Here is a 24,987-nt window from a genome sequence, read left to right as displayed (position 1 = left end):
CAACACGTGCGTTCCACTCGTCCCACTTTTCTTTATCTATATCCCACTTTTTGCTAACTTTCAAAAATAACAGTGAACAATTCTTCTATAAGCGTCTATATTCTTTGCTGATACTGATAATACAACCACAACAACGTTGCCAAATTAGGTTGGGTCAGTGAAAGATAAGGATTAATTAAATTGAAATTACCAGTCAAAATAGGCCACAGAAATGTAAGTAGAACAAATTATGGGGTGAGTTTAACGTTATTAGAAATTTAGTCCATTTCTATTATTTAGGTTGGGATATAAAAAATACTCGGGTAACACAAAAATTGACCCTACCGCTCGACAACCCTTTATGGGTATTGTGTATTTTGTTCATTGTACCATGTACCATGTGTATTGTACTACTTTATATTCAGAATTTTAGCTCTCGTTTTAATTGTTTTCCTTTTCCTAAGTCTCGTCTTCTCCTTTGGTATTTATGTAAAGAGTCAACAGTTTTTCGTCGTTTTTTGACTATATCTTCCAATTCGTTTTTAAAGTTTGGCGCCATATGGTTTTTATATATTTGAGACTTTATTTACTTACGGTATATATTCTTTAAACTTCTCTAATGTAGTATAAATATTTATAATAATGATAATTTAATTGAAAATAATAAATAAAATGTTCAATAAAACAATTCAAAATTTGGATGATGAAGTCTTGGTTGTCTAAATCTAGGGGTTAGAAATCTATCTACATCAAAATTTCGTTTATTTTCTTCAACATATAAAAATAATTGTTGTTGTGTCGGCGATATGGCCATTTGTTAGAGTCCTTGCATCTGCAGCTTATTTAAATTATTGGTTATAACATATTAGGCATTACCGATTTTCTAATTAAAATATTTGGCGCCATCTGTTTGTCGAATATCTTGACAGCTGTGAAAGTTCAGTTTTAAAATAATCAATTTGATTATTGTAGGTAATAAAAAATAATTTACAAAGTATTAATTTTTTTTATAATATATAAGGTCAATACTGAGTTCTAAAATTCTCAATATAAATAAATTACATTATTTATCGATAAATTTTAAATTAACCTTTAATGATAATTCCAGTGGAAATAAAAATTTTAAAATTGTATTAAATCTAATTTAAATAAAATTCTTTTTAATACTGGTAGAGCTCGCAAAAGATAGACAAAATTAGCGTTGGGGCATTAGCTTCAAAATTTGCCCCGTTTCCCCAGTTCGCCAGCCCGCCCAGTCGCCAAGCCACATTCGTAGATTGAACTTGTTTCTCCATCTTTTATTACGATTACTGTTCTCTCTCTAGCAACATGGCAGACATCTCAAAGGAAGATCTTCGCAAAGAAATTGCCGGTAAGTGGTGTTTTTTCTTTAAGTTTTATATTAGAGATAGCAAAATTGATAAAACTTAGTTTGTAATTTTTTTCTGAACATTTTTTCTTAATGGATTTTCATGGGTTAACAGTCAAAAACAGGCATTTTACTCTTGGTGCCATATTCATTTCGGCTATACGTATAAACAATGGCTGAACGACGCTGTATTGCTATATGTACTTATACGTGAGATTTAATTTGGATTTTTCTCTGAAACTACAACTCCAAACGAAAAATGGTATGAACAAAATCGGTGTAAAAAATTATTTCTGATTTTCGTAGGAGTTTTTCTCCCCAATTTTCTTATTACTTTAAGACTTTTTTCCGAAAAATGAGTTCGTTGTTTGACGATCAGAGTGTACTTCATCGACTTAACGTAGATATGTTGGCATATAAATTAATGTTTTTTACAGCAATGGAGAGGCGACATACAAAACTTCTATTGAGAAAAATATTGCTTATACATTGGGGAATATTTCTTGTCGTTTGTGTTTTTCTGAAAAGTTATTCGTTTCTGTGTAAATACATTCGAAAGTATTCTCATCCATTGTGTAGTAGGTATGCTGTATTCCTACGGTCAGGCGCTTCCATTTTATTTTTGATAGGCTTCGGATATCTTGTTTTTAAAAAAATGTTTTCGCTGTAATTTTTTATGTTATTAATCAAAAGATTTGAATAATATAGCGTATTTTAAAAAAATAATTTCGTATATATAAAAATTAGGTGTAATGATATCGAAAATATGAACAAGTATATATTTTTAGACATTACTCTTGGATTTTGTTATTTATTATATTTCTAATAAACAAATTATGTTTGATTTTTGCAAGTAAATTTTAAAACAATTTATTTTATGCACACATGCGCACTGAAATTGCCGCGAAACGACCTCCTACACACTACAACAAAGTACAAAGCCATTGCTTGCTGGCATGGGGGAAAGATGAGCATCTTGATAATCATTGAAGTCAGAGTTAAAATTTTTGTTATGCAAATAAAAGAATTATGCGGATGAAGGACGTGTTATACATGTTTTCAATATTATTTTTTACAAACTGACTTAAAAATATATTTTTATTTCACTTTAACATACCTACACTTTTTATATGACAAGATTGTGTTATTGGGTTTGTGGCTTTTTTAGTGGGATCATTGGGTTCATTATAATTTTATTTGGTACCTTCTTTCTTGGTTTGGTTTTTCTATAATTCACTGTTTTTATCTTCAGCTATTGTGAGTTTTGCACAACAGGATCAAATGAAAAATGGATATATTCTATGTCTATTCATAGGATTTTCATATCTTTTGTGATTTTGCATTGATTCTACATTTTTTCTTTCTTTTTTATCTTTTCTTAGAGGGGATAACATTACAGATGACAATTGTTCTGATAAAAAATTTTATGTTAACTAGGATTGTTTTGGTCTTTCCACTCAATTATTTACTTTATCTATCTATACAGCCTTTGCTGTCCAATTTTCGACATAGGCCTCCTCTTCCTTCTTCAACGTCTCTCTATTGTATGCAGTTTGTATCCACTTCGGGCCTGTGTGTTTCTTCAAGTCATCTGACCATCTCATTTGTGGCCTTCCTCTTTTTCGTTTGTTACTATATGGTCCCCAGTGTATAATCATCTTATTCCATCTGTCGTCTTTCTGTCTTATTGGTATGTCCAGAAAACTTCCACTTAAGTTTTGCTATCTGCGTTAATACATCGGTCACTTTTGTTTTGTTGCAGATGCAAGTATTTATTTTCTTGTCTGATAGCCTGATGTTCAGCATTTGCCTTTCCATGGCTCTTTGAGTCTTTGCTATTTTTTCCATGTTTTCCTTTGTAAACGTCCAAGTTTGAGAACCATAGGTGAGAACAGGAGGTATACATTGGTTGAAGTCTCTTGTTTTTAAATATTGGGGGTATTTTCTATTTTTTAGTATATAGGAAAGTTTTCCGAAGGATACCCAAGCCAACCCTATCCTTCTCATTATTTACTTTATTAGTTATTATTTGCTCTAACATAGATATTAAAGAGTTAGTTGATAATTTGGTGTCAGCAACCTCAAAACCATAGTTTTTTAAATTTTTGTTCGATTTTTTATAAATTATCTGAGATACTGTTGTTGTGGTAAACGATGAGCCCAATTTAAGAGATAATTGATATTATTTCTACACACTCAAAACTATCATTAGGATGTGAAAGAATTTTTCTTTTTATACTCCTGATGGAAGAGTATATCTGCATTGACTAAGTCTTTTGTCTTAATATTCATTGGTTTCTTGTGATTTTCCAGTTTTTTTTTATGTTGAGAACTATCAAGACAACCGTTTGCCATCTGAAATTCCAAAGTTGTTAGATTGTTTTATTTGTATTAAATTATATGGACATTGATCTTTTATTAAATAATGAGTCACATGGTTTTCCCAAAGAAATATTAACAGCTTTAAAGAATAAGAGATAAGTGGATGTAATTTATATGGATTTTTCTAAATCCTTTCACTGTGTTTTCTCTTATAAGTATGCAATGAATTCTTGTTAGGATAAAAATGTTTTAAATTTAATACAGTTTTCCAGCCTTTTAATTGATCAACTGTATTTTTATTATCAAAATAATCAGTTAAGACCCTTTTTTGGAGCAGGTAAACAATGGAAAATAAGATCTTTATTTATAGGACTTTTACTGTTGCATCATTACAAGGAATTGTAAGATATTTAAAGTTCATAGCAAGTTGATATCATTGATATTATCTAATATTTAATTAAAAAATGATATTCTTGAGAGAAAACTGAACTTTTCTATATAATACAATGAAACTGCAGTAGAGTAGGACTCAATGGCAGACATGACACTTTGGTAATGTGGAGGAGGTGGAGTAGGGATTTTCCCAATATACACATTCTCTTTTCTGTTCATTTTTAATTCTGGTGTTGTGTATGGACAGGCAGCTCAAGTTTATTGTTTTAGTTTCTGTGAGTAGGACAGAGAAGTAATATAAAAAAATAATTCGTGAATAATTTTGAACTTGTGCATAGATCCGACAGATGGACTGTATCATACAACTTATCTTTATCATCATATGCTGTTATAGGACCTAAATATCTGTAATTTTTAGTGTTTTTTTTTTCATTTTTATTGATTGATTGGACTAGGAATCATTATGTGCATCTTGGTGTTTATATCTACTAGGGTATTATATTTTAAAGGCCCAATGAGTTAGCATAGAATGACCAGTAAAGATGTGTTCTTAATATCCTTCGACTACTTATTGAAAAGAACCCATTCTAGAAATAATGACTGCCTCCAGCAACATTACACAGCGATTCTGCAGTCTTTGTTAAGTAGTTACTGTGAATAGTTAAAGTAGAAATTAATCATGGAAAAAGTAAATATATGAAGAAGGAAAAGTTCTAGGAATATTCAAGAAATTAAAGTGTAACAGAAAATGGGGGCAACAGAATCGAAAAGTATGTGAGTGAAAAAGAATGGGAAGAACTGGTTTATACAACAATGGGCATCAGTAACTTACAAAGGAAATACATAAAAGGGAAGTGAAATGAAGATAAATTTGTAAATTTTGTTTAATTTGAAAACATAAGTACTTATTCTTATATAAGAAGAATATAAGACTATTATAAATTGATTTATATTTGGAAATTTGAAGTGTTAAGGTTATTTAAAGGCCACAGGTTCTGCTGAGTTACATAGGATGATTTGAATAATCCACTTTACATTGATTTGCTACTCCATTAACTACTTAACATTGAAAAAACCTGCTCCTAAAATATACTAATATAAAATTCCTTTTTTTTTTATTTGATACATTTTTTCTTCTTTCATACCTACCTTCTTTTTAATTTGGTTTTTGGACTAGTTTTTTTATTCTTTGCTTCTATTGTAATATCTTTTATTGAAAAGCTAATTTATTTGTTTAAAAATCATTTAAAGTTATCAATTTTGTGCAGGCTTTATTTCATTTGTGGTCAAAATATACGTTTATAATGAGGTGATTATCTGTATTTGTGGAATTATTATTAGTAATCGTTTAAATGGCAATTGTCAACTTTCTCATTATTAATGTATTACAGGTGATTCAGTTTTAATGTAGAACAATGTGACATAAAATCGTATATTATTATGAATCAAAATATACTTTTTACAGTGATTTTACAAACTTTTTACCTAAATCATAAGATTTATTGAAGGATTGACATGAGTAGAGTAAAGAGTACATTTTATTTGCATAAATTTTTTAACATAATTGAGCAAATCACTGATTAAAATATATTAACATTGCAAATTAAATATGCTGATCATGGAGAATTATAGACCAGGCACTTCACCAGTTTAGGGCTCGAATGTTAACTAGGTATTGAAAAACCTTTCTTTTAAAAGCCTTTGGTGTTTTTCCAGTTGAATGTCAAATGGTAGACTGTTGTGAAATTTAACACATGCATACAAAGGATTTCTCTCTGTTAGAGACCATCTGTGAAGGGGAAATTTACATGAAGATGTTATTCACGAAATCAAAATAGCTAAACAAAAAAACTATCAATTAACTGAATATAAATACTATACCAAAGAAATTCTATTAATTCAATCACGAGCAAGAAAAGATTGATGACATAATAGATTTTAGGTATGATGAGAAGCTGTTTATATACAGCATTTGTTTGTTTGAAGATATTTCTCCATTCAGTTTGGTTCACAGGTGTATTCCAATTTCTTATATAAGTTTGTCTAGATATTCTTTCCACGGCAGAAAGTCATTTCTTTTTGAGTCTTTATCTTCATTCATTTCTTCTCACAGAAAAAGATCTTTACGAAAGACATTGAAATCAAGATCTAAAACTTTTTTCAAAACAAAGTTATAAAGTTATGGATATGTGATTCATTGTCCCCACTCCCCTGTTTAAAGTTTCAGTATTTTGAATGAGTTTACTAAATTCTTTACTAAAAAATAATTAGGACTATACCTTTGCAGTTGTAGTTTGTTATGTTAATTGCTTCCGATCACTTTCGGGTATTGTTTCTTTAGCAGTTCTAGTATTAATCAAAATTTAATGTTTCTGATATCGTTGGTGTTGAATTTTGTATATTGAGGATTAATATTTTTCTCGATATCTTCTCTTCTCAATATTTTACGTTTGCTTCTGCAGTGTATTTATGTTTTGTTTTCACAAGTTTTTGGTATGTTAATTTTAAGGTTTACCAGTAAAGTTCTTATTTAATTGGTAAGAATTGATATAAGATACTTCAAAACTGCTTTGTTATATAAATATGATAATTCCAAGGTACATAATAATTATTTGGAATGTTGATTATATACACGGATTACTTAGGAGCCAATGCTTGAATGATAAATTTTTGTTTGGTCCTAATTAGGTATCAAGATTTATTTAAATTTTAATTTAAAACGGCTTTTTATGTAAGCATGTGTGAAAATTGCATGAAAATATGAGGTTTGCTCTCGCAAATTTGCATAATTCCCACATATTCTTCTACACGTCAAGTAAGAACTTCCAGCAGGTTATTAAACTCGAAATTTCTTAGGTCTTAGGGAACCAAAGTTCATTAAGCCGGTCTTTTTCAATTCAAGCACAGATCGAACCCTTGCGCGCTTCTAGACAACATCCAGATCTTTAGAAATCAATTTTGCAACAATTTTTCTCATGTCCAAGTAGATATGAACTATGTAATTATAATAAATGTGTTTATTTAAATATTCATTGCCTCAGATATTGGTTTTAGTCCAACTCAATGGTCTGATATGAGGCGCTCCGAGGAAAAAGGGCGAATACGGCAGTTACAGTTTTTTTTTTAATGCAATGGATAGCCTGATCATTATTCGAACAATGTACCACCATAACATGGTTTATTCGTCCTTTCTATTCAGAACTATAATAGGTTGACTTAACGGAAGCAAACTGTATGAATCTTAAAAAGTATGGTAAATGTTCCGTGGAACAACGGCGAATACGCCACCGCTACGTCGGTACACAGCTAGCCCTCCCACTTCTGTCTTGCCAAATTTCTGAATAAAATTTCCGTGATTTCCGTCTTATTTTTACCGTTTTAAGCTACAGTGTCGTTTTGTACAGAAGACCAAAACAAAGGCTACACTAGAAAAAGGTCGAAAACTGAAGACACGTGGCAAAAGAATGTGAATAAAGTTAAAAGAAACTCAGGTGAAGAATACAGCACCATTAAAAACAGAAAACTTGTGCCTAAGCGGACTGTGGGAAGTCCCTGTTCCTGTGGATGTTTTGAGAAAGTAGGTTTGGAGAAAATTAGTATAATTTTTAAAAACTTTTGGGAATTATCTGAGTATAACCTACAAAACACTTACTTATCTAAAAGAGTGAAATCTGTTTCTGTCAACCGTTGTCGCATTAAAAATCGACCTAGTCGAAAGTTACGTAGTATTGAGTACAGTGTACTTTTTGAAAGCAATGAATTTAAAGTCTGCAGAAAAGCATTCTATGCGATTCATGGTGTCACTGAAAAGAGGGTTCGAACTGTTTTGAATAAAGTATCCACAAGTGGCACTGTAGAATTGGACAGAAGAGGAAATAAAAATCCAGTTAACAAAGTAAGTGTAGAAATGAAAGAAACTGTAATGTTACATGTAAATAGTTTACCCAAATGTTCAAGCCATTACAGCAGAGCAAAAAGCCCTTACCGAAAGTACCTTTCCACAGACTTAAACATAAACAAGTTGTATGACCTGTACTGTGAGTGGATGACAGAAAATCACCCTTTAATTGAACCTGTCAGCTCACGGTTCTATCGTGACACATTTAATAAAAAATTCAATATTGGTTTCAACCCTCTTAAGTCGGATACTTGTAATTTTTGTGACAAAACAGATATGGAACTTTCAAATTGTGATGATTTACAACGTAACCAATTACAAGTTGCCAAGGAACTTCATTTAAGACGAGCCAAAGCAGTTCAAAAAATACTTAAAAGTTATAAAAGTAATAATGAAGACTCAGTTTCAGCAATTTGTATAGATCTGCAGCAAACTCTCCCTACCCCTAAACTGACGACATCTGTACAGTATTACAAAAGGAAGCTTTGGACCTACAATTTTGCAGTCCATGATGTTAAATCTGGAAAATGTGTTATGTACATGTGGAATGAAAGTACTGGAGGTCGTGGTTCATGTGAAATAGCAAGCTGCTTGTCCCATTACTTTGATTCTATGGATCATCAAGTCAAAAAAGTTGTGCTATTTAGTGACAATTGTGGCGGCCAGAACAAAAATATGAACATTGTTTTAGCTTGTTTGAAAAAAATTCATGAATTAAAATTTGATTTCATAGAACATTACTTTATGATTCCTGGACATTCATATTTACCTTGTGGCAGGGATTTTGGTCACATTGAGTTAAGGCTTCGAAATATTGATGTTTATTCTGAAGACCACTATATTGACTTAATTCGTTCATCAAGGAAGGTCAGACCATTCAAAGTAGTAAAAATGACATCATCAATGTTTTTTGATTTCACTCATGCTCTTCAGAAGTTAATTACAAAAAGAAAATCAACTGCTAGTTTTAAAGATGGTAAAGTATTTCTTTACTCCAAGTTGTTCAAACAAGGGTTTTCCATACAACCAACGTACCAAAATGTTTTGTCCGAACAAGTTGTTTTGCAGAAAGCAAAAGTAGGAGAATATCAACGCCATTTGTTTGATTTATCTGCCGCAGTTTTGTCTCCTAAATACCAACAGCCTATAAAACTTTCAGAGGAAAAAATAAAAGACATCAAGTCACTTCTTCCATACATACCGCTTCATCATAGGAGTTTCTTTGATGAGCTGATCTCTCTCCAAGAATCACAAACCAATTTGGCAACGCTAACTGGAGAAAGTCAGGATGATGTTATGGATTTTTGCTTGAATTAATAATTTATTGTTTGGTGTTTTTTTAGTTTTTGATTTATCTTAAACAGAACAATGTTTAATTAAAAAATGTTTTTCATATCATATCCTTTGAATAAAACTTTTTTCAATATCCTGAATTAAAATTTTGGTTTAGATGGGGTGATCTTATTTGCTTAACAAGCAAAACTTTTTATAAAAAAAATAGTTTTTACCTAACCGCATTACAAAATTTTGATGACGTGTATATTCGCCCTTATTGAATTAAAAACACTTTTTCAACTTTAATCGCGTTTTTCTCAAAATGCCCATTTGGCGTATTCGCCGTTTGTCCACGGAGCGCCTCATATAATCTTGTCATAATGTGACAATTTTTCACGGTCATACACACATCATTCTTAGCCTATTCTACCAATTATGGTGCAGCCTCACTTACATAGTCGTTCTTCACTTTTGCTCACGTTGATCAATATCTCTTTTTTGTGCCATGTTTCTTTACGTCATAGCCCCTTCTTAAGTTTGGATGTCGTCTTGGTCTCATCTAGTAGACAATCGATTGTGAGTTCTTCTAGCTAAATGTCCTGTCCCTAAAAGACCTAGGTTTTTCTGATCCATTCCATTCTTTTGCGATCTTTCTTTGTATGCCTAACGTCCATTGCTCCATTAATCTTTGAGTGACTGAGTTTTGCTATTATCTCTTTCCTTACTGTGGAAGTTTCGCAGCTGTATGTCATGATTGGTAGTATATACTGATGAAAGCTCTTTTCTTCAGGTGGAATGGCAATCTTTAATTGAATATTACATCATTTTTACCAAAAGTTGACCCAGTCAATTTCATTCTTCTGATTCCTGGGAGTAAGGATCCAGATTTATGTATTTTAATTGTCCCAGTTATACATACTCGTCTACTGTTTCAAATACAGTGTCATTTATTATTACATCTTGGACATCCATTAGCTCATTGTACATGTTCTTGTAGTTCTACTTGATATAATCAGAATGATGTCTGTAAATCTTAGATGACATGAAGTATTCTCCATCAACCGATAGGCCATTTTCCATAGGCCATAATATATATTTTCTAGGGTTTGTATGGTTTTCTAGAGTTGTTTTGTATGACCAAACAATATAAACAAACCATTGATTCAAACATTGGTGCTACACGTGCTATTTGACATCAAGATTGTTCTTTCCTGAGTTAGCAAATGTTACGATAGCATTGCTACGCCTAACGCTTAACGATTCTGACTACAACGCTCCCGATCGTCTGATGTCACAAGCAATCTCGTAACCTGTGTAGCAATTCGAAGCGAGACTCTGACTCATCTGAATTATTCGACAGGACTTCAGACCGGGTTCGAAAAAGATATGCAGAACTATAGATATAAAAAACAATTTAGATATTAGGGTCAGTCTAAGATATAAATTTTTAGTGTCAAGTAATAAATATATTATAAATTAAGCGTGTATTTTAGTATTAGAAAACCGTAAATTAAGGACTAAATAAAATATAAAAATGCTCTATCAAATACCTATTTCATTAAGTGATTGTTTATTCAACTATTTTAAATGTTTATTTTACAGCCATCTTAAAAGATGCTGACCTTTCATCCACTTCTGCCAAGAAGGTGAGACAGGAGCTAGAAGAGAAACTAGAAACAAATCTTCAATCTAGGAAGAAGGAAATAGACGATTTGGTAATGGAATTCGTCAGTTCAAAGCAAGACAAGAAGAAGGGCAAGAAGGCCGAATCTGAGGAAGAGGAGGAGGAGGAGGAAGAAGAGGAGGAAGAGGTAAACTTTTGATACAATTAGTAAAAGTTTCTTTTAATAATTAATGTAATTGTTTTCTTCGATCCTAAATTAGGAACCTTCTGAAGACGAGAAAAAGAAAAAACGCGGTAAGAAGCCGCCAGCGAAGAAGGCAAAGAAGACATCAGACGACGAATCTGCCAGCGAACAAAGCGAAGGTGATTCAGAAGAAGAATATTCTCCCAAAAAGGCAAAACCCGTTAAGACACGTAAACTTCCCCCCAAGAAGAAGAAGGGTTCCGAATCCGACTCAGATGAAGACTGGGGCAAAAAGAAGGGAAAGAAAGTAAGTTCGTAGGGTTATTTATTCATTAAATATATTCTATCTTTGTATTATAGTTCTTAGAATGATTATTTTTTGTATTATTTTCGTCCGTGTTCAAAGAAACTGTGAAATTCTTAAAACAAGGAAATTTGGATACTCAAAAAATATTACTGATGGTGCCAATTCGTTAATACATTGACTTTTGATTGCTAGCTGCTTTTCGAGTTTATTTGACACTGCTTTTATCACATACCCACAACAGTAACAAAAAGAAATAAGTGAATAAAAATATAAACAGTCTTTGTTATTTAAATTGAAACATATTTCGTCAATGAAATTTATTTCCAGTATATTTACAAATAATATTAAAGGAAGTTGCAGATTTATCTACATTTATCACTAACAAAACAAATAAATCATTATTTAAAGTAAAATAGTACGATAAATAACACTCTATGCACCATTAAGCCAACAAAAAGTTGCGTTCAAATTCTTTTTGTATGGAAAAATGGTGCTACATTATTGTATAATATAACTACTCATTTTACTAAATTTTGGTAATCTTAGCTTTAAAATTATACAACATTTTATATTTTAGTCTACCGCATAGGTGTTGTATCAATACCTCTAATCCCATATGCAACAGTATCGGATATATGCCATCTGTCCCTAGAGACTTATATGGCCGAAACTTATTTATAGCCCATCTAATTCTGTTTGGTTTTGTGGTTGCTGTGGCTATTTCAAAATCTGTAGACCTTGGCCTAGTCAGCCTTTGGTCTATGTTGGTCTATCTGCATCATCCAGCATTGTTGAGCCCGGAAAGTGCGTGTTTATCAGTTCTCTAAGACTTTCCTCTTTGGTGTCCGTAAATTTGCCATTAACTTTCCTTTAGGAAACCTACTTCTTTCGTTGTAGCACCATCCTTTGCAGGACTTTATGGATTCGAGAACATGCCGGGATATCTGTAATCTCCTCGCAAAACTCTCTCCATGAATTCCTTTTAGCTTTCCGAACTTCTTTATTGGTAGCGTTAGGTTATACCTGTAGGCTTCCTAGTCTTGGTTACTTTTGGCTTTGTTAAATAGGCTTCGGACATCCGACCTCATCTTTTTTAAGCCGTTGTTCCACCAGACTGTACTTTACTGCCCGTACTTTTCCTTGTTTTTTCTATACAGTTTTCCTGGTAATTCCAGGATTTCTGTATTTAAGTTCCGATGGAAAAATATCAAGGTCAAAACGTATATGTCTGTGATCCGAACATGAGGGTTCGTCAGACACAACCAGTGTTAAATCCAACACTTCTTTGCGTGCCTTAGTGACAAAAGTTGGCTTGTTTTCTCTATTGGATATAACCAAACCTTCAGATAAGATGAAATTCAAAATAGATTCACCCTTTGCATTGATGTTTGCGCTGCTCCATATGGTGTGGTGTGCATTGGCATCACATCCTATAATAAGTAATCCTTTTCCTAGACACTATGCAACTATGTCGCTTATAATGCTTGGTGGACATAGAGCCTCATCACCTGGAAAGTAGGCTGAACACACCACCAGTTTCTTCTCTCCTACTTCCGTGGTTATAGTTAGAACAGCTGTAACAATATCATCAGTGCAGAGCACCGGGATTAGTGTGCAATCTACTCTATTACTGTAAATTATACACGACCTTGGCCTTGTAACTTTGGGTATGTATAAAACCTGACCTTGTTTAGTTGATTGGCTAGCAATCTTCTAACCTATCCTCCAAGGCTCTTGCAGCAGGGCCACATCAATGCCTTCTTGTTCCACTCTTCTAACTAGCGTTGCCGATGCGGCTTTTGCATGTTGAAGATTGGCCTGCGGGAGCCTTAAGAGATGGCTGGTTCTAGATCTGTGGACATTCCTTCTTCCGTGGGTCCGACACACACTTGGACATTAGTCCTTATGAGTGTGTCAGCTCCACCCGAAGGTTGTTCCTCTTCCTGAACCTCCATATGTAGGGAATTTTCCCCTGTTTCACTGGAACGAGTTGCTACTGGCCTTTCATTCCGTGTTTTTTGTCTTCCCTTCGTTGGGTCGCAACGTTAACCGTCCTACTCCGAAAAAGGGTTACATTTTTAATCGAGAAGGTCCATAACACCCCTTTGTCTGAAGGTTTACTACCCCAGACTGTCCATAGATGTGTCCTGAGCCCAAGGTTACTTATGCTTAGTCTATTAAGGATCATTTTCGACTCGAGGGGTTCCCTATGTTCGTCCTGTACGAAGACAGTGCATGAGTGCGGCTTGGGTATATCTCCTCTCTCTCCACAGCCTTGAGAGATGCACTCTCCCAAGGCTTCAGTGTTGGAATCACCTCCTTTAGCTACCGCGCACTTATGTCATCCTCACATTTAAGTTCCAGGAAACCCGATCTGTATGTACTCTTCAGGAAGTGACCCTGTGGTCCTGCTTACGGAATTTTATCATACGCGCCCAAGATGGCTATTTCGACAACCGTAAGCTTGTCTACATCCATCTTGGCTTCCAGAAATCCTGTTAGTACCGCTGAATCCTTAACAGAAGCGGTAGCTTCGCTGAAAGTCACACCTTCGGTTCTTGGCCTTTTCCCTTTGCGTTGGCTTTCAGGTGGTGTAATTCCGTCTGACCTTACCTTTTTTGAGCCTTCGATCTTCTGGGTTTGTATTACTTTTGTCTCACGAGGGAAAGACAATCAACCCTCGCAGAGCCCCGCTTGCGAGGGTAAGGTCTAAATACTAAGGGGTGCGACATGTTGTCCCAAAGGAACCGTTTGCGACGCTGTCGCCCTAGTGCCTTACAGCCTTCACCACGGTGCCTCACGGCTTGGCGTGGGGATTGTTTATCGACTATCTAGTCTAGATTTAATATTCTACTCAAGGTTGTTTTACTTGCAGAAACAATTTCTTTAGCCTGCAGCTAATTGATCAACGCTTCACGGGTTACATGTTTCTCTAAAAAGTTATTTATTTTAAATGAATTACTATAACAAGTTAAGTCCTACTCACAATTCTCAAGAGGAAGTTGATTTACTTACTATCTGAGTACATATTATATTATATTTTATTTCGAATCGCCATTTTGTTTCCCTCAGATAAATCAGTAATTTTCGTTTACGAGGTCTGCTTTTTCGCGAAGAAGATAAAACAGGATTTATTGTATACTGTTTTTCTCGGCAATTTAAGTGCAGCTGCTACCCTCTAAAGTAAAGTTAAAATATTATTTTTAATTGAAATTGAAAAAACAAACAAACAAAAATAAAAAGTTCCTAATTATAAATATTTTGTTATGTAATAAAATTGGCAAATAAATTATATTGATAATATTATATGGTAGCTGGTTTGTCTTTTTAGTTTCATGGTCAACTATGGACTCAACTGTATATGTATTTTGTAGTTTTAAAAATACAATCATACGATTATTAACAAGAATGTTATTGTTTCAGGGTGGCGGCGGCGGCGGCAAGAAAGGAGGTAGCGGTTACACAAAAGTAATGAATTTATCTCCAGAATTGGCAGCGTTGGTCGGTCAGGACTCGATGGCTCGGCATGAAGTCGTCAAGAAAGTGTGGTCTATAATCAAAGAAAAAGATCTGTACGATCCCAAAAACAAACAGTACGCCATCTGTGATGACGCATTGATGAAAGTCATCGGAACGAAACGTTTCCGTACGTTCGGTATGATGAAGTATTTGAAAAACCACTTCATCAGCTAGATTTTCTGCGTATTCGCCAACTAGCGCCCATTTATCTTTTCCGGAGTACTCAAGTTTGAGTATGTTTTTTTCAGTAGTTTGGTGTTTGTATTATTGCGCTAGTTGGTTAAAAATATAAATGTTAAATAGAGAATTTCTAATAAATATTTTTATTATAAGCCCGATTAGGACTGATTTAGTTTTAAGTTTTATTATTAAACACGAGTTTCTTTTTTTATAATAAAAAAAATGTATCAGGATTTCCGTAATGGTTTGTGTAACTGTGCACCTGTAAATGTTCTGTCAAAAAAACTGTATGAAGTATGTGCAGATTTTTATTAAATAAATAAAACTATGGACTAAGTGTTATTCATTAAATCAAATTCATCCTAAATTATTGCATTAGTAATTACAAATGTACACCTTCAGATTTAAAGATGTTTTCAAAAAACCAATGGAAAGAGGAATAGAAAATTTGCTTTATTAAAAGTAGAGGAATAAATTCTACTGAAGAAATTGAGGTTTGAGGAAAAGCATTCATTTTGCTCACAAAAAAATATCAGTCAATAACCACCAAAAACAAAGAAATCTAGAGGGAAAGGTAAATTAAGATAAAAACAACACACAAAAATAAAATAAAACTTACTGTTATTATTGCAGAAGTGCCTTTACTTCCTGACGGGATTTTTGCCCATCTTACTTATAGTCCTTTTCCATCATATTGATACCACATTATGTATGCAAATCCACAGGTCAAAAAACCATAGGCGTCACCCTATACTTGTTTTGAAATTAATAAAAAAAATTAATATTTTAAGATGCCGTCAACAATTCATTATCTTTTAAAAAATCTTCTGTAAAATAAGTGTCCACTAATCTGACTATACATTTTTTGTGCTTAAAAAACGTCGGTATATATGCCACACGATTATTGTTAATTATACACGGGTGATTAACGAGAGAATTCAATGTTTCACGAAATAAATTAATGTAAACAGTAATTTAAAGGTGATTATTGTTTCCTATACAAGTTATCGCCTAACACAAAAAGAATACCTTCTTTGAACGATTACTTGGAATTACTGATAAGGCTTCACTAATGATAGTTTAAGTAGCTTTTATGCCACATTACAGCTTATGCCAATAATATAAATTAGAAATTGTTTGCATCTTCCATTTAGTTTGTAGATGTACATTGTTCATGTCTTACCTACCTACGTTTTTGATGTCGATATTTTGTTATTTGCATTTAAAAATGACGTCGACAACAGGTTTTATCCCGGTTAAGTGTAGTTTTAAAGGTGCCTTCAGTCTATGAGAGAAAAATATAATATTAAATGTACACGATGCACTTGTACATCAACGCCCTTTAAGTAATGTTCGTGAAATCGTTAACATGTGTTCAAATATGACAGGGGTTGGAGAAGCAACAATTTATAGATTCCTAAAACAAAGAAAAGGGGGAACTGTTTCATCTCCCAAGAAGAGTGGAGGGAGTAAACCCTTGGAAATTGAAGAAATACTTAAAAACATGATAAGACGCAGCGTCCAATCATTTTTGTTTAACAAAGAATTTCCAACATTGGACAAAATCCAAACATTAATTAGAGAAAACGAAGAGTTACCAATCATAAGCAATAAGAAATTATGGGGACTATTGAGAGAGATGGGATTTCGTTGGCAAAAGAATAGAAGAAAATCCGTTTTAATTGAAAAAGATTACATTGTATGTTGGAGACGAGATTATCTAAGAACTATTAAAAAGTACCGAGAAGAAGGGAAAACAATTTTTTATTTGGACGAGACTTGGCTAAATGAAGGTCATACTGTACCATATCTATGGGTTGATACAAATGTGAAATGTTCCCGTCAGGCATTCATCTAAGGTGTATCTACTGGAATAAACAATATTCCCGTTGGAAAAGGACGCAGACTCATAATAACCCATATTGGAAACGAATACGGTTTTGTCAATGGTGGATTATTAAGTTTTGCCTCAAAATCAACCAAAGATTACCACGAGGAAATGACTGCTGACGTTTTTGAAGAATATTTTGATATGATTCTTCAGAAAAGGTTCTCTCGAGCAGCTCCAACCAGATGGAACGACAATGGGAGGTTAGTAAAAACAGTTTCTCAATATCGGCAATACCTAATAGAGTTATTTGAAAGCATTTTGGAGCATAAAGATCGTTGGGGCCCTGAAACTGTGAATTCCTCAAGAGGTTATTTGGAATTAGTCAAACGAGATTTTGATTTTAATTTTTTGCTTTAAGTATTTTCTGAAGTATTTCCTTATACAGACATTTTATTTGATGTATTGCAGACTAAATCGAATGATATTGGATTTTGTATTAAAAAAATTAACGAATTCTAAGTCCAAATCAACAGACAGAGGGAGCAATTTGATATCATGTGGCAAAAAACTTGCGACCTCGAAGAGATGGAACCCAAGAGAAAACGCATTAGAATTGACGATGTAGGCGACACAAAAATATCTTATAATCGACTTTTTTGTGAAATAATAGATAATATTTCCCAGCAGCTTAAAGAAAGATTTAAAAACCTTTGTGAGTTAAGATTTGTGGAGTTATGCAACTTCAATTAATATGCCAACTGTAGTTTCCCGGAAGAGGCTTTTAATTGTCTAAAAAAACATTATGCAAACTTTTTTGGTATTCTTTCCCTGCATTCCCAACTGTGCGTTTTGTATGCTTCTCAACAATCTGTACAAACTGATACTAGTTCTAAAATGCTGACATTTCTTAAACAAACTGAACTGGATGAAGCATATAGTGAGGTTTCAAAATTATGTGACTTAGTGATGACAATACCTGCTACAAGTGCGTCTGTAGAACGAAGTTTTTCTGTACTAAAGCGGATTAAAAACTTTGTCAGAAATTCCACAAGTGAGGAGAGGCTAGCTAACTTAGCGATTTTATCAATTGAAAAAGAACTTGTTAAAGAAATGTCTGAAAATCCCAGTTTTTAAGAGTCTGTCATAAACGAGTTTGCCAAGGATGACAGAAGAATAGAGCTGCACTACAAGTAAAAAGGTTAGTAAGTCTTTTTATAATTTCTTTTAATTTGCATCCCTTTCTTCAATGTCACGGCACGCCACTGTTCGAGAACATTCTCCAGCGTGCAGATAGTAACTCTGTCACCTATTGGATAATGCATCTTACTACAGCCGCCTTGTTAAACGCAGTCCAACGGTGACATAGAAAATCTATGCAGAGCTTTCTATGAGAAAAATGTATTTCATTTACAGAGGATATAGTTAAAGCAGAACTAATGACAATAATCAAGAAGCATCGTGGTAGATATCGACAATATGCTGTTGATTTAATAGCTAGATTTCATGGTATTACTGTTTTGAGACTTCCACCTTACCATTGCAAGTTGAATCCAATTGAATTAATTTGGGCTTAAATGAAGGGATACGTTGTCCGAGAGAACGTAACATTTAAAATTAGCGATGTTCAGCGCCTATTACAAACCAGTATAGATTGCATACATCCTACAAATTGACAAAATGTGGAAACTAGATGGTATAATCGAAAATGTTATTAAACCTGTAATGGTAAAGATCGGCGCAAACGAGTCAGAAGATGAATTCTCTCTTGGTCTTTCAGTTTTTGGTGACCTTTGTAATCAGTAGGTCGTTTTTCCTTTCCTCTATGTGTCCCAGCCATCTCAATCTCTGCTCTTTAGTAAAACCTAACTATATCTATTTCCTTTATAATGTTTCTTTATTTCATGTTTCATTCTTCTTGTCATTTCTCCGAATTCTGTTCTTATCGGTCCCATAGTTCTTCTGAGTATTCCATTCTTATCGGGCTCATAGTTTTCTGAGTATTTTCCTTTTGAATCTTCTTTATCTGTGAGGCACATTGTCTCAGTTACGTATATAACTACTGGCCTGATTACAACTCTGTATATTTTTAGTTTGACGATAACTGAGAAAATAATCTTCTTCTTTGTGTGCCGTGCTTGTATTCAAGCGTTGGCTATCGTCATATTGACAAGCTGATGAAATGATTCTCGGTCGGCAGCTAGATGAAACAGTTCCTCGACCGTTCGACCTGTCCATTGTCTAATGTTACGCAGCCAGGACAGTTGTTTTCTTCCGACCCAACGTTTTCCTTCGATTTTGCCCTGAATGATTAACCGGAGTAAGCGATATTTAGGTCCTCTCATTATATGACCGAAGTATTGGACCTTTCTCATTTTGTTGATGTTGATCAATTCTCGCTCTTTGTGCACGGTCTCTAGCACGCGTTCGTTAGGTATGTGTGCTGTCCACGGGATTCTGAGCATGCGACGGTAACACCATAACTCAAACGCTTCTAATTTGTTGAGATTTTTTATTTTTGTTGTCCAGGTTTCACATCCATAGAACAAAGTGGACCAGACGTAGCACTTCAATACTCTTAGACGTGTGGTCAACGACAGACTTCTACTGCATAATACAGAACGCCAGTTAATAAAGTTTTTCCGTGCGAGTTCTATTCTGGTCGAAATTTCTTCGTCACTTCGAACCCTGCAGTCAATCCAGCTACCCAGATATCTAAAGTGTTCCACCCTTTCCAGGATTTTGTTATCTAATCTTAGCACTGAGTCTTCGATATTAATTTTTCCGACCACCATCCATTTTGTTTTTTTTTGCGTTGATTGTTAAGCCCTTTTCAGTGCATTCGTTGTTACAGCATTCAACAGGGTTTGAAGATCTTCTAGACTCTCTGCCATTATTGCGGTGTCATCGGCGTATCTGATGTTGTTAATAATTTCACCACCGATCTTAAAACCTTCGCGGCGATTATTTAACGCTATTTCAAAAACTGGTTCAATGTAGGCATTAAACAACATCGGTGACATAACACATCCCTGTCTGACACCACACTTAATAGAAACTTTGGCTGAAACCTCTTGGTCCACCTTAACACAAGCGGTCTGATTGTAGTAAAGATTTTTAAGAAATCTAATGTCATACGTGTCCAGACCAACTGAGTCTAAGCATTGAAATAATAATGTATGTGGCTATCAAAGGCTTTTTCGAAATCTATAAAACATACGTAAATATTTTTCCTAAACTCAATGCTCTTTTGTAAGAGTATTCGCATGCAAAAAAGAGCTTCTCGAGTACCCATACCGTTTCGGAAACCAAACTGCTCATCACCAGGTATAATACACCAGAGAAAATAATACAAGAGGAAATAAAGAAAAAAGCACAAGAGGCCCGAAGAGAACGTAAAACCATAAAAAGGGGGTTTCAGAAGTTTACAATAGATGGCAGAATATGGAGATGGGATAGAACAAAAGGGAAACCAGAGCCGATCAGCAGAGATGGATCAAAAGATAATGGAACTATGGCAAAGAACGAGGACATGGAGGGATTATCAATAGGGGAAACAATGAAAAATAAATGTCATCCAAGTACAATCCGGATAGGTTATGAGAAATAGTGAGAATGAGAACATGAGAAATACTTATGAAGCAAGCGCCATAAAACATATAGTGTCTACGATGAACAATACAAAGTGGATATCCTGGTAATGCAAGAAACGAAACAAAATGGAACTAGTGTAACAATGATAGACAACTACAGTTTTTTTAATAGTGATTGGAAATACTCAATGTTGGGAACGGGTTTTATAATTATTAGTGAGTTCGAGCCAGTATCTGAATGGATTTGTACGCTGAGACTAAGAGGCTATTCGCCTATTAAAACCTACTTCAACCAAGCGGTTGAAGCGTGGTTGCACAACAATGCAGGGAAAATATTCGTTATGGACACAGTTGCTGGAACTTTTGGAATGGCTTAACCTCAAGCATTTACGCCCAGCAATATTACTTCTACCTGTTGCCCTTTATAAATAAATACATATTCCTTCTGGATTTCGTAAATCTGGAATCTACCCCTTTAACGAAGGGATATTTTTAGACGACAATTTCTTAGCTTCCTATGTCATTGATCGGTCAGTAACCTCTCGCCTTCCAGCTTCAGTAGACACCACATCAGGTGGTGAAACAGCCAATTCTGTTGCTTCTCCTGCAGTGCGTTTAAGTAATACAAGCCAGCCATCTGTTATAGTTGCAAGACCTTCAAGGGTAAACCCACTCCACATGGCTTTTTGTTTCAGTTGCGGGAACTTCAAGTGACACAAGTTATTCAGTTCCTGTTATTGCATCAGGTGCAACATGTAATACAAGTAATTCTACTCATGAAAGTAAAGAACCTGAATTTCTATCGACTCCCACAGGAAAATAATGTGTTAAAAAAATATTGATAACCCTGGAACAAGTTCAGTTTTACCCTAGGGCACAGGCAACGAAATAAAAGCTGGTGGGAGAAGACCAGGTAAAACCATGATAGCTACAGACACTGCAGAGAAAAATGCTATAAAAGAAGAAATAGAAACGCTATCTTTCTTGCACGAGCAAGGAAGATAGCGAGAGAAGAAAAGGTGAAAAATAGAGGAAGAGTAACAAAGAATTTAACAGGCACCGTCTTCAAATCATCAAGCCCATATGTACAAAAGCCAAAGTCTGGAGAAAAGAAGTTACGACGGCAAGCAAAACAACAGTACTCCCAGTTTTTCGTCTTCTTGCCATTTTTGTTACCTTCTGGTAATCTTTCAGTATTATTCTTTCTCTAGATTTTCCTTGAGGTGTTTTAGTATTCATAGTTTCACTTTGTACCTGCTTTCTCCTATATGCTAAGCTTTCTACAGTACAGTAAGGTCTCTTTTTATTCGGATTATTTTAGGCGATTTGTATTTCATTTAAAAATTTATACAAAAATTTCTATTATTAATTATTATTATTATAATTAAATATTAACTATTCACATCCAGATGTCAGTAAAGTGAGCGTTTGCAATTCGGGGATTCAACCTTGCAGTAGATTAGAAAATTATTTTCTTATTAATGACCCCAATTCTGAATGAGCCTTTAAATTACAACATGAGCAGCAGAACTGCATGTCAGGATATTGTGAGCTACATAAAAAATTACTAGCATCGTCAACGCAAAATTTAATGACTGATTACATTGTCAGAAATGAAGAGCCACACAGAAGAACGAGAATGAAGTTTGTGAAAATCCATCGCTTTTACCGCAAATATAAATTGCAGAGACAGTTTCTTCTGACGATGAAGATGATTTTGAGCAACTTTGCAAACGGTGTGAATCAGTATCCGATAGCGATAATGATTAAAAATGTAAATGTAAAACTATATGTACCTATTACTTTCCCAAAAAATAAAATTAATTAAGTTTTGAATATAAGTTTTTTTTAACTTTTGTATGAATTTCTTTCAGTTATTCGAAGTAATTTCTTAAATGTTGTTTAAGTATTGACCATAAATATCTATTAAAAACATATTATATTTATTAATTATGAAATTAACAATAATAAACTTATTTTTCAATAGATATATTTACTTTAGATTATACAATTAGCAATTTTAAATTAGAAAACATACTGGCTTTCATTAATACCTACAATTTTTGTGGATATTTCCCCTAACCATCCATTAATTCGGTGGTTTAGTGCTTTGCCTTGACACTGCCAGGTGATACGACACCGTTCTACCATGCACCATCTAATGGTACCTGCGGTCTGCGGTACTACAAGACACGGCTAACAATCACCCAAACTATATCTTGAAGTTATTCAACCTTGGCGTGAGTAGAAACTACAAAGACTTTAGAAAGTTGTTGTCTTCATGCGAACATTTTACAAATGCAACACATATTGAATCAAGAACGACTAAAAAATTAGTTATCAAAAATGAGAATATCGGTTTTAAGATGAGGATTGTGATAGTGCTTGTGTCTTTGTGCATATTTGGGTTTCAAGGTTAGTACTTTTTGATATTTTATGTCAGGAGTAGGTACCTACGTACTACTAAAGTTTCTTATAATAATAATATCATGAAAATGGGTACACAAGTTATTATTAATTTGCTATAAAACTACGTTTTTATAGAGTATACTTTTTTCTTTACAAAAAATTTAGTATGTCTATCGTAACAGCTGTTTTTGATATAAGCTCCGATCCAAACGATTTTCGAAGTGGTACCAAAGAATATAGACGCATATATTCTTTGGTGGTACCATAACTAAGAATACGCATTGGTTATCTTTGACTTTCTTAAAAGGTAAACAAAAATTAAAACTCTTATAGAAAAAGGAATACTACCAAGGAATGTATTGTAGATGCATATGTATCTATATTCGTTGTTACATTGTGTCTGTCAATGATTATTTTGACTACTTTGATGAATGAATGTTGAATAAAATGAAATTTAGAAAATTCTTCGTCACTGCTTTATGACTAGACTTCGGCAAATATGCATATTGCATATTTTGCATATTGTGCATATTTTATGCAAATATTTCATATTTTGGCATATTTGTATAAAAGTTTGCATAAAGTGCATAAAAGTTCAGATTTTTATACTGTATTTGAAAATTTTTAAACATACCAATTTATTTCAATTCTTGTATAAAATTTTGTAGTCATTTTAATCAAGAAATGATCTAAGTACGTAATCTCTACAGGTACAAAACATTTACAATTTCAAAGAAGATCAATTTAAGTAGCCCTCAACATTCTTAGAAAGTCTCGGTCACTGAGGCATTCAGTTATTGGATAATCGCTAAGGGTTCGCTCATTTGCATTTTATGATCTAATCCCCAAATCTATCTACAATTTATTGTATCTTAACAGCAGGTAAACGGCTAATAGTTTTGTTCCTAATTTAGGGATTTTCCAAAATCTCTCAGTTTATTGAATTAGGTACCTAAACATTTCTAATTTGATGCTCAGATTTGTAAATCATTTTTGTTTTGATATTCAAAGCGTAAACACTCGTTGTGCGTAACAAAAAGGAAGATTGTGATTTTATAATGCCTAAAACAACCAGTGCTTCAACTTGGATTAAACCTTATAAAGAGCTGTCTATGGATATGGGAAAAATTTACTGTTCAGTCTGTGGCAAAATTGTAAGTATCTAATATTTTCTATTAAATATCTAATATTTCATACATACAGGGTGTTTCCAAATGACACTTACAACGTTTGACTGTAGATACTTCTCGAAAAATTGAACAAAACGATATAGTTAATGAGGGGTCAAACTTAATTACTTTTCGAGATACAGGGTGTTAAAATTAAAAAAAATTAAATTCTTTTAGTTAATAACAACAATAACTTTAAAACCAATAAACGTATTTACTTGAAATTTAGTACTCGTAGGTTGTTTTTAAATGAAAAATAGCTTCCTTTAGTGAGAAAAAATTGTCCATGGTACAATACAATGGTGTGTATTTAGAAAAATTTTTCACCTTTACTTTTTTTTATGAAGTCAGCTATTCTAAAACACAATTATTTTTATTGTAATTGAATTAACAAAAAAAAAACTTTTGTTGAATTTTAAAATAAGTTATATGATGTACTAATGGTTAGTAACAAAAACTAATTTGTGGATTAATACTGCATTTAAAACACTTAGCGAGTGTTTTTTTTTCCAAACCAGTTATTTGATTAACCAAAAACACCTTGTATATTTTTATATTTTAAAGGTTGGGTTAAAATAAAGGTTTTTATTTTTATTTATAGATAGCATGTGAGAAGAAATTTCAGATAGACCAACATGTGAGAACTGCTTCACACATTGCAAAAAAAGGAAAATAGGAGGAAAACATCAAACTTCAATGGCTAAATGTTTCCAATCTACTTCAAAAAAATTAGATGAGCAAGAAACTTTTAATGAAGACTTGTGTCGCGCATTAGTGTCTGCAAACATACCGCTTTCAAAATTAGCAAATGTAAATTTTAGTTCGTTTCTAAAAAAATATTGCAAACTTAATGTTCCAAGTGATCGGTCTCTAAGAAGAAATAATGTGAACGGGCTATAGTCGTCGGTGTTAATTAATATTAAGGAAGAAATTACAGA

At 33.5% G+C, this 24,987-nt stretch overlaps 2 protein-coding genes across 2 annotated transcripts in view; both read left to right on the top strand.

The window, feature by feature from the left end:
• Positions 1–1,193: 1,193 nt before the first annotated feature.
• Positions 1,194–15,382, top strand: Non2 (upstream activation factor subunit spp27 homolog Non2). The gene is made up of 4 exons (XM_072542753.1): positions 1,194–1,351; positions 10,839–11,047; positions 11,121–11,351; positions 14,775–15,382. The coding sequence occupies exons 1-4, from the start codon at positions 1,309–1,311 to the stop codon at positions 15,042–15,044; spliced, it is 753 nt and encodes a 250-aa protein (XP_072398854.1). The 5' UTR covers positions 1,194–1,308; the 3' UTR covers positions 15,045–15,382.
• Positions 15,383–22,554: 7,172 nt separating this feature from the next.
• knk (cytochrome and DOMON domain-containing protein knickkopf) overlaps positions 22,555–24,987 on the top strand; it is a 29,645-nt gene continuing 27,212 nt past the window's right edge. Inside the window, exon 1 of the mRNA XM_072542756.1 lies at positions 22,555–22,886. Within this exon, the coding sequence (XP_072398857.1) occupies positions 22,838–22,886 (49 nt within the window). The 5' untranslated portion in view covers positions 22,555–22,837. The remainder of the gene's footprint in view (positions 22,887–24,987) is intronic.

This window comes from Diabrotica undecimpunctata, chromosome 9, assembly GCF_040954645.1.
Source record: "Diabrotica undecimpunctata isolate CICGRU chromosome 9, icDiaUnde3, whole genome shotgun sequence".
NCBI classification, from domain to species: domain Eukaryota; kingdom Metazoa; phylum Arthropoda; class Insecta; order Coleoptera; family Chrysomelidae; genus Diabrotica; species Diabrotica undecimpunctata.
This window is presented reverse-complemented; position numbering and strand designations above follow the sequence as displayed.